Raw genomic sequence first — 13,073 nt, forward strand, 5'->3', positions numbered from 1 at the left:
GGCCTGGTTGGCTACTCAAACTCCGAAAAACATTTACTACTCACCTTCGGGATTTGTGCCAGAAAGTATCATCATCATTGCAGAAGTGAATGAGTTAAAATCATCTTTTTATGCTGTAATATCTTGCTGTTTTAGTATAAAATAATTATGGATGGAGCCGCTCGCGGCTCAGGAAACATCCACCACTAACCACCTCCACTTAGGTAAATAGTTGTATATAATCATGATAATCGTAGAGCGGGCGATGCTTCGTAACGATATATCACAAAAGCAAGTTTTCGTTCGTTTTAATGATATGGACGGGAGTGTTTTACCGGGAACTAAAACACTCGTAGAATCAAAACGACCAATGCATCCGCGAAGCAAGTGATGATTTCTTCGTAGTGAACAGCCTTCAAAGGTTCGTAGTAAAAAGAGGCTGAAACTACAGTGTCTGATGATTCAAGTCAAAATCAACAATCGATTTTCTATTAAGCAGTTAGCATGTATTTTGGCCCAACCGACGGTGCTATATGCAAAACTTTTTTTTATAATTTTGGCACTGAGAACGTGTATTAAAGCCAGCTTTTCAATCTCTGTCATTTATTCATTTATATTATTTTATGTCCATAGAATAAAAAGAAAATTACAAGTTAGTTTGAAGATTTGAATTGTATGTTTTCGTTGCCAGAAAAATATCTCTCTCGTTCGCGGCACTCACTCTCACTCGTTGATATTGTTCTTGCCACTCGAACATAAAATTCACATCTCATCAGCACCGTTTAATTTCCAAAGATGGATCGACATTTTTATCATATGCCTGGTTTATAAATACAAATTATCTCATTGTTACCTTGACCCTTACCTATTCTGATATCAACATTTGGTAGCTCTCTTTTACTTTCTATTAAAACATATTCTACCCATGCTCTCATTTCCAAGTCAACCATCCACATTTGCTTTCTCAGGTCACGGGTGCTGGAGCAGGTCTCAGTATTTCCGTCTACAGCATAACTGGCCTGATGCGGAGTTTGTGTGCTACTTTGATATGTAGGTCGTTTGCTGGCAATATCAATCCACTTTCCAATGACTAAAAAAAATTATCAACATATTTGAAGTTAAGAGAAAAAAAAAAAACAGCACAGCCTTAGTATACAGAACATTACTTCACACATTTTGAAATCCTTAGCAAGTCGTCTGACAATCATTCACAAAACTAGTTATCCGTAAAAAATAGCACTTGCAAATAGCATTTACAAAGTTATGAGTATTGATCGATTCTATTTGGGTTATAAATAAAACAAAATTTCAGGGGTCATTATTTCTTACAATAGGGTAAACGTAGAAAAAAAATCACAAAACCACTTAAACTGATATGGCAAATGGTATGAAGACTTGACTATCTTAATTCAAACGTGAAAACACGATACTATGTAACTGTCACATATAGAACAATACCATATCGCCATAAACCTTACCGTTTAGCATTACAAAATATTGCAGCAAAACAACAAACAAAATCCCAGCAACGATATTTCTGCTCATTAGAATAAAATCCTTATCCAAGGATACACGGCCTACTTAAGTCTCCATACTACATAGCGACTGTTCAACACTTGTTTCACTGAAATTTTTTTTGCGAAAGCTGAAGTAATTTAATGACGTCAATAAGTAATTACTTGGGCACTATCAAATGACTGCGCACGCTCTCGACAAAATTCCAAAGCTTGAGTGGCCGCTAAATAAAAGTTTAACTTTATATATGCGTTATTGATTGAGCGTGGGGTCAAGATGGCTGGATATTAGCCGAGTTCCTCTTTGCTTTTTTATGAACCGAGACCAAGTTGACGTCCGAAAAAAGAACGAGGCTAATATCCAGCCACCTTAGGAAAATATTGGTCACTAAAGGATTTTATTTCCGAGAAAAAAGCCAAATGTGATGGTACGCGCTGGTTTTTTTATTGGAAAAGTTGAAAAATAAAGTGATTTGATAGGTTTACAATAATAATGAGTAAATGTCAAAAATCTCGGTTGATTGATATTGGAAAGCTGCACAAACTGCCACAAAGAGATTTAAAGAAGCCAATTTGAACTTTTCAGACACAAAAATTGTAGTAAAAACGCCTTTATAAGAGGCCAAAGTGACTAAAATAACTTCACTTTCAAAATCCAAAGGTGTTTCAAATAATATCAACAATATCAAACAGAGCAGCTCACTATCAAATCTTAAGACCCTTCTAAAACACATCTTTTAACTTATCAATTACTCGTTCAGCATGTGTCATAGCTTTTGAAATTTTAATCCCCATACTACTATTATTGTGTTTTTATTGGAACGCTGAATCTTATCTCGAAATATTAATGTTCTGAAAGTATTTTTCAATAGATTATTTGATTTTAAAATAGTGCAGTTTTAGAATTTTAATCACAATCCTACGCAATTTTCTGACCATGAATTATAGGACAGAACTATTCAAGCATGCTGAATCTAGTAGGCTGTATCGTACACGAGAAAAATACGTTCGATTTTAGCTTCGATTTTTATTAATTTTTTCGGGTAGATCACGATTACCTGGTAAACCTGACGCAATAATAGTAACACTCTTTCTTCAAGCGCAAGTCGTGTCCGCTGTTTTTGTAGAAGAATTGGTTCGTGTTCTTAGCTGTGCATAAATCAAGTCACGCATGAACTTGGGAAGTTTGGAGAAAACTCTAGAAGCTAGAGTTGGTCAAGGCTGCGCCTCGAGCAATTCTTACGCTTCTTTCGTGTTCTCCAATCTTCCCGCGTGCATTCATACCTCAATGTACATACGCTGAGCGTGAACCAATTCAGTCCTTTTGTAACATATTGCGGGTGCAAGACCGACCTATTCCCTAAGAAGCTACTGTGGTAAAAATCCTTATGTACGCACGACTTGCCGGGCATCAATAACATGACGATTTCAGTTTTTAACTCAGCTGCAAATTCCCGTCCAGTTTAATTGCGAGGTTTCAAAGCTTTTAACTTTGATTGCCGTTCCATCTAAATTGAGAGAGAACTTTGGGAGCTCAAAATGAAAAGTAAATATCTTAAATAATACTTAATAAAGAAAATGAGTTTGTAGCTCTTTCAAGCGACAAAATTAGTTTTGGATTAAACGATACTTCCTTCTCAAACGCGATGCAAATTATGGCTTGAAAAACAAAACTGAGCTGTCTGACTTCAACTGAGGATTTGAGACGCTGGGGACTCTTCCTATGAACGGTTGATATTATCCTAGGTACTGATCTGTCCCAAAAATGTAGTCCATTTGAAGATTTTGTTTTTTAGAACGATACAATTTTCAGAATTTTGAATACAACGCTATGCAATTTTCTGGTCGTAGAGTCTGATAAACGACAATTCCAACATAGTGAATGTACCACACGGGTCTCGTAAATGCAAGAAATTTGTACGTTTTTCGCTTTGTTTTTTAAACGGTAAATATTATATCTAGGTGTTGTGTGTCCTAAAAGTAATGTTCAAGAAGAGATTTTAATCTTAAAATCGTAAAAGTTCAGAATTTTCCAAATTTCCAACACAAACCAACACACAATATTCTGGACAAACTTCCCGCATTTATGCTTAACTCGACATGCGCACGCTACGCATGACCCAACACTTTAATTACCCGGGCTCTCCTACCCGTGAGAAAACCCGTGATGAGCTCTCCGTCCAGGTCATTTCTTCTCTATAGACTGATGGAATTTCATCCATGAGAATAAGTTGCTTTGTGAAAGTTAAAATCAGTCAGTGAGGAAGGGCTTTTGTTTAATAATATCAATTTACAAATGAAATTTTTTTGTTATTGTTACGACGCATAGTTATGATTTGGTTTCAGTTTCTGAATTTTTTTCTTTTACACTCAATACAGAAATAGTTAATACACAAAGAGAAAAAAATTCATTTTGAAAGATGTCGCAGGACCAGGAACGGTAACGTTGCTATTCTGACGAGTAACACTTCTCCAGAACGAAGAAACACGCCTGATGATCGGAGAAAACCTGTAACGATTCGAAGCATATGGTTGGTACACAAAGAAGAATGATTATTACGACTGCAGTATTGGGAGATTCAAGGATGAGGCTTTTCTTCCGCCCCTCGGACATTACGTTAGGGATGCACTATTACTGCAAAATTTTCAAAAGAGTCCCTGAAGGGGCTTAACCTTGTCTTCGCTCCAGGCTCTCTCGAATATTTCGCTTGGAACTCACCATTGCTGCAATCTTTCAACACCAAGTTCTAACAGGGGCTAAACCTTTCTACCGCAGAGGATCTAAGATTTATTTCATGAACCCTGGTATCTCATCTAATACCATTCTATTTCGTCCCAATGCATTCCAGTTAATTCTGTGCCATCTCATTTTATCTCATCTCGCTTTCTATGCCATCTTATCCGGTTCAATAACATCCTATTTTTCCCATATCATCTTATTCCCTACATCCCATCTAACCTCTTTCCATCCCATCGCACCCCACTTTACCTCACTATAATGCATGCATTTCTATTCCAACCGATTTGATCTATCCAGTCTATCCAATCTGATCCCATCCTATCCAATTCTGTCATTATATCCCATTCTATCGCATCCTAACACATTCTATACCAACCGATGCCTTTCCATCTCATTTAATCGCATCACTAACCTGATTCACACGTGAGGTCTGGGCCGAGAGAATAGCCATTCAAACATAAACACTTTCCTCTTTTACAATATGAATTTGCATCGCAAGCAGGGATGCAAATTTCTGAAAACAATGATGAAAGACATTTGTGTAAGACACATAACAGAGAAGTCTGTGTTCTCACCGTATACATTTATTATCTGGACTTGTATTAACGTACGGCATTAGCTTGGGTGCAGTCAACTGACCCTGAAGTCGGTAATAAATATTAAGGGGTAAAATCATAAACGAAAACGATGTGTTACCTTTACAAGTTCCCTGTGATGTTTTTTCATAACCACCTTTACAGTGACATTCATAAGCGCCATTGAGGTTTCTACACTTTGAAAACTTAGTACAATTAGATGTGTCTTCCTCGCATTCATCAATGTCTACGAACAGCAGAGAGAAAATTATCATTTGCATTTGATCTATTCATTTATTATTGATACAAGGAATTAAAACGAATCTCAGAAGACGTCCTTAAGGCCAGAACTAAGAGAAGAAACTGCAAATTTATACTTTTTCATCCATCGTTACTATCAGGAAATACTTAGTTTTATCTGCAACTGTAAAAACACCGACTATCCAGAGGAACTGAACGCACAAACATAGCTATCTTTGAAAAGTCAAGGTTAGCTTCTGAGCTCCCTCCCACAACTTTCTAAAGTTCAGTTCGGTTTACTCGACGCCAGTTGTCAGCTTTTATACCGAGTCACCACAGAAGAAAAGTAAATCATAACTGTCTTTGCATCACATATGGTTAGATTCCTAATTAGCTCCTAGGCTACCTTGTTACGGAGTCTTAAAACGACAGCGCCAATAGGCGAATCACAAGAAGCCTGGCCCTGGTCGTTCGCTATCCAATGGTTAAATTCTGTCCGGTCGATCGTGCAGCACGTTTTGTTAACACCTATCCGCTTGATAGCGACTTATTCGTTCGATGGGGTTATCCGCCCTTCGAACAACTTAGCTCTGGTGTTTTGTTCACAACAAAATTGATATGGAGCTGATTCTTTCCGTAATATTCTGGGTGATTTGATAACAGGCCCTTCGTCTTCTTATTCGTGATTGTGTAAGATAATCCTCTATCATTTGCTGTTTTCGGCTCCTGAAAATTATCCTTGTGTGTACGGATTACCTATGCAGGTTTTGTTCTTTTGGTCCAGACGGTATCCTTGGCGACAAGTGCAGGAATAAGATCCAAACGAGTTCTCACAAGCCATATGAGCACCACACGTGTAAACATCAGTGCATTCGTCAACATCTGAAGGGAAGCAGAGATCGGATATTTAGAAAAGATACAAGATTTACGCTACAAGCGCGACTTTTCAGAACGGCCAGCAATCACTAAGGTGCAGAACTGCAGCAAAAGCCAAATTGTTCAAGTGGATTTCACTGTTCGAAATGAATGGATGTTGCTGTGCATCTGTTTAACGAATATACTCCATGTTGCCATGCGACTGTTCAGATATGGATCAAAGATGACGTCAAAATGGGGTAAAAACATAAAACCGGCATATCAGACGAAATGGATGATAGATGACGTCAAAATGTGGTAAAAACATAAAACTGGCATATCAGACGCAGCTGAGTGCTTCAATGATGTTCTTAACTACATTCGACGTCTTCTTTGAATTATTACTAGATGGCTCACTGCAACAAAAAAATCTATTTGTTTTATGTGAAAAAAGCAAAATGTTGTTTATGGTGTCTGTCCTCCAATAGATCCTAAGTAAGAACCAATCAGCATGATTGTGTGTATAATGCGGCTTTACAAATGATTGCGGCTTGTATTATTCATGTATGGATGTTTCGAAAAAGAATGTTAGTTCGGTTTCCATGAACGATTTAAGTTTCTCGTTGTGCGTTTTCAAAGCCTAAATTTGCTCCATTTCGCGGAAATCTCGGAAACATTTAAAAAGCTGCGCAGCATGTCGACATGTTGGGCAAACTGTTATGAAATTTTCAGCTCCTTTTATAAAAACGCTATCTCTGCAGTTGCAACGAAACGTCTCAATTCAAAGGACTTAACTCTTGAAAAACAAGTTGTGGTCGTTACAAGAAGCGGTCACAATCTGAATGATCAGAATGCGCGCATTATTACCATTCTCTACTCTTAGGTATGGGAGAGAATGAAAACAGCGCAAGCGGTTCATTTGGAAATGTATTTATTTTGTTTTTACTTGCTGATCGCATCTGAAACATTCCGGCAGGTCAGACAGCCTTTCTAGTAACACATTTCTTTAAGCGGCGACGTAATAGCTCGTGCGCTGGACTTCGGGCTCTAAACCTGGTCGATTCACTCTTATTGTGTTCTTGGGAAAAACAATTTATTTTTATTTTGCCTCTCTCCACCTGGGAGTGCAAATAGTCACTGGCGAATTGTCCGACATTTGGGGGCAAAGGGATAACCTTGCGATGGGATTGCATCCCATCTAGGTGGGAGTCGTGACACTTCTAGTCGCTTCATGCTGTAGAAACCATACAAGCTCTGGCTGGATGGGATACTTCCATCATCTGCAAACTGGAGCCAAAAATATGTTCAATTGAAGATTGTTCAATGTTTGTTGCTTACCTACACACTGCTGGTTTTTTTTTTATCAAAAGTGAAGCCTTCAGGGCAGGTGCAGTGGTACGATCCTTCCGTATTTTCACAGGCCGCTACGTCTCCACAGGAGTTCTTTTTCTGGCATTCATCTCTATCTGTACGGAGAACATATTCTATGTACCAAGAATCGTCTAATCCGAGCAAGTTCTTTCCATCGTCCATTTTGTTCTCGAAGCCTACTTCACAACTGCAGTAATAAGATCTCCGAGTGTTCGTACAAACGGAGTTTGAACCGCAGATACTCTTGTCCTCATTGCACTCATTCGTCTCTTCAGGATGAAGAAAGATGACATGAAATTATATCTAATTCATTAATACTCAATACTCTCTTGTTGACAAGCTTCTACTTAACTGGAAGCGAAAAAAGCTCATAATAGCTGAGCGCTGAAAGGATTGTTTTACAAGAAATGCTGTTCTACTGCAAAACTGTCAAAAATAAATCAGTTCATCCAACACGTAACTGTAATATAACTACGTAGGAATTTTGACATTTCTTGAGCAGAAAGATGAAGGGGAAAATCCTTACCAACACAACTTTTGTCTTTAATATGATAACCTTGTTTACAATCGCACAAGTGCAAACCTCCAAAGTCTTTGCAAACTTCATTTTCCATGCACAGTTTGTCAACTGAGCACGGCTGCATCTCTGTTGGGGAAACGAATTGCTAAGCTAAGTTCACGGGCGAGTTTTTACCAATATATCAGAGCGCACGGTTATGTTATAATTTGGGGTATTTTATCTTACTTTGGCAATTCAAGCGGCCGTCTCCACGAAGTCCTTGCATACACGTGCACCTGTATGAGCCTATGGTGTTAGAGCATGTGGCCTTCGCGTGACAGGCATCGAGATTCCTTGAGCATTCGTCTACATCTGTTCAGAACAAAAATAATCTAATACCATGAAAATGTTGAATTTTATCATATTTACAACGTTGTTGTTGGAAGTGGGCCTGTAAGAGTTACTCGGTTTTTCACAAACATAAATGTTGAACCTTACAGAGGTTATTTTAGCAAAAGTCGCCACTGAATTTCGCCTTAATCTTGCAATTAACAATCAGTAAGGTTTATAATAAAAAAACCATTCGTGATCTCTTAAATCGATTGTTAAGCGCAACATTATGTCCAAAAGTAGCGTCCTTAATGGGCAAATCTGGTGTAATTTGTCAAGAAACGTCTCACACCGCCAGCTGACACAGCCGATTGTGACACCCGTATCATGATGGTTGATTTTACTCGTGATCTTAAAGCTCATTAATACTTTTATAAATATGAATTTTCTGACCTTTGCACTTGATGTCTATGCCGGTAACGTTACTTCCCTTGTCTGCCTCATACCCCACAGCACACTTACAAGTGTATCCGCCCATCTTGTTAACACAAGTGGTGCGATCACTGCATTCATTTAATTTTGGATTGCTGCATTCGTCAATGTCTGAAAATTATTCAGAACTGATTAAGAGAAATAGCATAATAAAGTGATATTCAGGGTTTAAAAACAAAGTCTTTGTAATTAATAATTAATAATTGATGTTTATTTTAAGAGTCTCACATTTCAAATTAGTAACAATTCAAATAATGATCGAACGAAACCTTGAAACTCACCAAGAAAAAGAACCATTTAAGGAGGTTTTGGGAAGAAAAAAGTTTTTTTTACGAGCTAGGCTGATACTTGTCCCTGATGTGGGTAAGTTTAATGATCAAAGTTGAATTAAAACTGACATTATTAAACCTTACCTCAAGGCACAAGTTGAACCAATGCTGTACACCATAACAAACTATGTTCACTTATACATTCATTATGTTTTTAAATAATAATAATAATAATAATAATAATAATTAATATTTATATTGCGCAAATTAACATGTGGATATGATCAAATGCGCATCACAACACTTTTCGGGGGACTTTGGCCGGACTGCATGAACAGTTTACAAACAATCGAAGGAAACGTATTTGAAGATGCCCCCTCCCCCCAGTTCCCAGTAAACAGGCCAGACCACATCACAGTAATCTCGTGAGTGGGTTCTTTAACTCCCCTACCTAACCAAATTAACTAATTAATAGATGCAGGAGACGGGACCTACGGTTTATTCGTCCTTTTCCGAGAAGACTAGAATGTCTATCCATTTCTTGATATTATAGAAAGGTAGCGCATTCTCCTCAGTTATTTTAAGACCTTGAGTGTTGGTCCGGCCGGGGCTCGAGCCATCGACCTCGACCTCCCACACAACAATCCAGCGCTCTAACCAATTGAGACATTTTATACAACTAAAGCAATTAGAGGATTTCACGTCTTGAAAACTGAGTTGAATCTTAATATGGTCAAGAAGATGCACCTCTTTATCTTACTTAATATTAATAATAATAATAATAATAATAACAATAATAATAATAATAATAACAGTTAAGGTGGCTCGTACCAGTTTTCTCGCGCGGGGAACAGGTCACTCTTGCGTGACGCGCGCGAGAGAAACGTGCGAAAGAAGCGCGAGATCAAAAAAATGAAAATTCAAAACAAAGATGGCGGGGCGTGGAATTTTTTCTACTTTTGTGAGAAGTTGACCTAAGAGCTTGTATTTGATGTGTTGAGCGGCCACTGTGAATGCAGGAGATAGAAACTAAGATAACGAAGACGATTTTCGGAGAAATAAAGGTTGCTTCACTCCACATTTAAAAGAAATATTCAACCGATATGAAATCTTGCGACGGCGAAATAAGAAGAACTCAAGTGAAGGATAATCTACTTGAAGTGGAAGAAGACTTTGAAACTTCAAGGAAAATAATATGATATAGCGAGAAATCATGTGTACGATTTTTAAGATGAGCTGGGGAGGCTGTCTTTGACGGCTGTTTAATGATTTTCTTAGCAGTAAACGTCTGTAAAGATCAGATCGTAGGTGCTCACACGAGCACACGCAATTGTCAGCGGTAGCCAAAACAGATCATGAGCAAATGTCCATCTTATAGAATACAGATTTTTAAATGCGCGAGAACGCGCGTGGAAATCGCTAAACTCACGAAAGGTATTGCATGAAAACAAGTCCGGTGACCCCTTCTTTTTATCGTTCCAATATGATAATAACGTCGAAAGGAATCATCAGAAAAAAAACTAGAAAATTCTACGGAGGAAATTTGCGATGTGGGAAAATTGCCCTTTTTGTAGATTTTCTGAAATTCCGCTCCGTAGAATTTTTTAAAAATCTTTGTGCATTTTCTTTTTCAAGTGCTAAAAGCAATCACTGAAAAAAATCACGGGGTCACCGGGTTAGTTTTCGAATTACTTAAGCCACAAGCTAAAAAATGCGTCTGAATAAGCCTATGAAAGCGTTGCCATGGAAACTGCTAGTGACGAAATGACACTTATTTTTGGATAACCAATGATTATGTAATTCAACCGCGTAAAAGTGTTCAACTGGCCTTGGTCAGTCTTTTTGTTGTATTCTTTCAAAGTTACAAACCATCAAAAAGATGAAAACCGGTACGAGCCACCTTAAAATGATAACAATAATATTGACAACAATAATGTTAAGGACTACTGTAACAGCTATATGGCCTTCCTATTGTTGTAAAGATATTGATTCTGGAAGTTTCTCCAGGTGATTTTCCCAGAGATGTTTTGTAACTGCTATAACATTTTCCATCTTGTAAGCTTTAGTTTTCCAGTTTTGTTTATTTTGTCCTCTCTTACCTCCCAAGCAGTAGTATCTACTTATCTTTGTAGCAAATAGTTGTGAATTTCAAGTTTTTTAAGTGGTCATAACATCTCGACGTTTAGTGACAATCGTCTGAAAATCTGCATTATGACAGAATGAAACATGACCTATGTTTCTTGAAATCATGCAATTTTATTGGTATAAGTTTACCAATTGTTAGGCACTTGGTCAACTGCTATAAAATAAAGTAGTTTCTAAGTAGATTACGGCCAAAACGGCCAAAACCATAACGTCTTACCTCGACAGGTTCGAATATTTCCTTCGGGATTATTCACAGCTTGGTAACCTTCCTTGCACAAACACTCGTATGATCCAGCGGTGTTCTTACAATAAGTGTTCTTTATATGCCTCGGACATGCATTGTTAGAAGCGCATTCGTCGATGTCTAAGGAATTAAAAGGGAAATTATCAAAACTGAAAAAAACGGAGCTATCGAAGTTCTTCGACAAAGTTAATGCAGTTTCACCAAAGAGTTTGGACGTTTCAAGTAAGCTGCCCTACCCCGCCTACCTCGGTTGAAATGAATGGGTGTGTCTAACTGGTTATTATATCCATTGAGCTAACCGCCTCCCGGTTAGCTCAATGGATAGAGCGCTGGACTGTTGTGCGGGAGGTCGAGGGTTCGAGCCCCGGCCGGACCAACACTCAAGGTCTTAAAATAATTGAGAAGAATATGTTTCCTTTCTATAACATCAAAAAATGGTTAGATATTCTAGTCTTCTCGGATAGGGACGAATAAATGGAGGTCCCGTCTCCTACAGGGTTAGGGGTAGGAGACGTTAATTTCCCACGCACGAGATTACTGTGTGATGGATGTCCTCCCCTGGGGTGGGATGGGCTTGTTAGGATTGATTGTAAAGCGCTGTTGATCTGTCATTGTAAATAGCGCTCTATAAGTGATAAATTGTAATTGTAATTGTAATTGTATATAGTTTACGTCGTTATGACGTCATGCACGCTGCTATATCCACTGAGGCGGGCGTGAATATCCGGCACCACTTCCAGTGGCCCTGATACAGGGGTGAAAAATTGTTTTGGTATGTACCACTCAGAACCTAACAGTATACTGAATTTGGTCAGAAATAAAACCACTGACGCGCTATTTTGTCTCGCACTATTCACCTGTGTAATATGTATTAACGACTAATACCGGTATTTGCAATCTACTAAATCGAGATTGAACGAGCAACCACTTCGAGGAGCTAATGAGAAAACGTTTATATAAATTAAATTACAGCGTAATTTAAAGAAACAAAATATCTCTGCGTAATCCGATAGTAAGTCAAAGAAAAAAATGTATTGAAGTCGTCAGAGCAAAACCAAAATCCGCCTTTTGTTTCACATACCTTTGCACTTATTATACGGCCCTGTTATTTGGAATCCACCTGGACAAATACACGTGGGAGCTTTTTTCCCATTCACACATTTGTAATATTCGCCACAAGTATCAGGCTTTTTACAGACATCAACAACTAGAAAACGTAAAAAAAGAAACTTTAAGGGCAAAAAAGTGAATATTATATAAACTTGCGTTGATGGTGGTTTTTTAGGTGCTAGGACAAAGAACAGAGGATGTTTGAGGGAATAAACTGATTATCCCGTTCCATCTCTACCGTAGCTTCGCCGCCTAACGCGTCAAAACTCATACATAACTGCTATTTACTGAACCAAAATTGATATGCAATGACCAGACCCCTCGAAAAAGAACAATTCAAGCCCATAATTCAACACAATGATTCCAGCTATAAATAGCTCTGCATCAACTAATGCTCAAGCAAGAGTATGGCTTTAAAAAAATATCATCAAATTGAGATTGGTTTAATTTGTATATTATTACCTAACAACGGGCCATTGTAAATTTCCACCTCACGGAACTGGAGCTTGACGCCAGCGTTTTCAAAAGTGAGGCCGACAAACCTCGCACCAGTGTTCTTTGGAAGAATTATTGTCTGGACAGGTTCTACTGTTGGAGAATCCAGACTAGCAACTCGATGTCCTTTGCTCCAGAGAGAATCTTCACTAGTGCCTGTGTTGGAAACACAAAAGTTTTATTAAAATAAAAGAATTTTTCAAAAAGCATTTGGC

General features: G+C 38.1%; 2 protein-coding genes and 1 long non-coding RNA gene across 3 annotated transcripts in view; 1 reads left to right on the plus strand and 2 right to left on the minus strand.

Moving 5' to 3' along the window:
* The window catches only part of LOC111343471 (uncharacterized), a 21,422-nt gene extending 19,788 nt beyond the window's left edge, over positions 1-1,634 (minus strand). Inside the window, exons 1-2 of the mRNA XM_022950660.2 lie at positions 1,458-1,634; positions 845-1,069 (exon numbers count right to left, since the gene is read on the minus strand). Coding sequence (XP_022806395.2) covers positions 845-1,069; positions 1,458-1,524 — 292 coding nt within the window. The 5' untranslated portion in view covers positions 1,525-1,634. The remainder of the gene's footprint in view (positions 1-844; positions 1,070-1,457) is intronic.
* LOC148725064 (uncharacterized) overlaps positions 1-13,073 on the plus strand; it is a 249,609-nt gene that overhangs the window by 128,827 nt on the left and 107,709 nt on the right. The gene's annotated exons all lie outside the window — the stretch shown is intronic.
* LOC111343472 (uncharacterized) lies at positions 5,805-13,010 on the minus strand. The gene is made up of 8 exons (XM_088729531.1): positions 12,826-13,010; positions 12,335-12,460; positions 11,227-11,373; positions 8,557-8,706; positions 8,020-8,145; positions 7,801-7,920; positions 7,242-7,543; positions 5,805-5,930 (listed from the first exon to the last, which is right to left on the minus strand). Exons 4-7 carry the CDS (start codon positions 8,639-8,641, stop codon positions 7,242-7,244), a joined length of 633 nt encoding a protein of 210 aa, XP_088585657.1. The 5' UTR covers positions 8,642-8,706; positions 11,227-11,373; positions 12,335-12,460; positions 12,826-13,010; the 3' UTR covers positions 5,805-5,930.

Source organism: Stylophora pistillata, chromosome 8 (assembly GCF_964205215.1).
Source record: "Stylophora pistillata chromosome 8, jaStyPist1.2, whole genome shotgun sequence".
NCBI lineage: Eukaryota > Metazoa > Cnidaria > Anthozoa > Scleractinia > Pocilloporidae > Stylophora > Stylophora pistillata.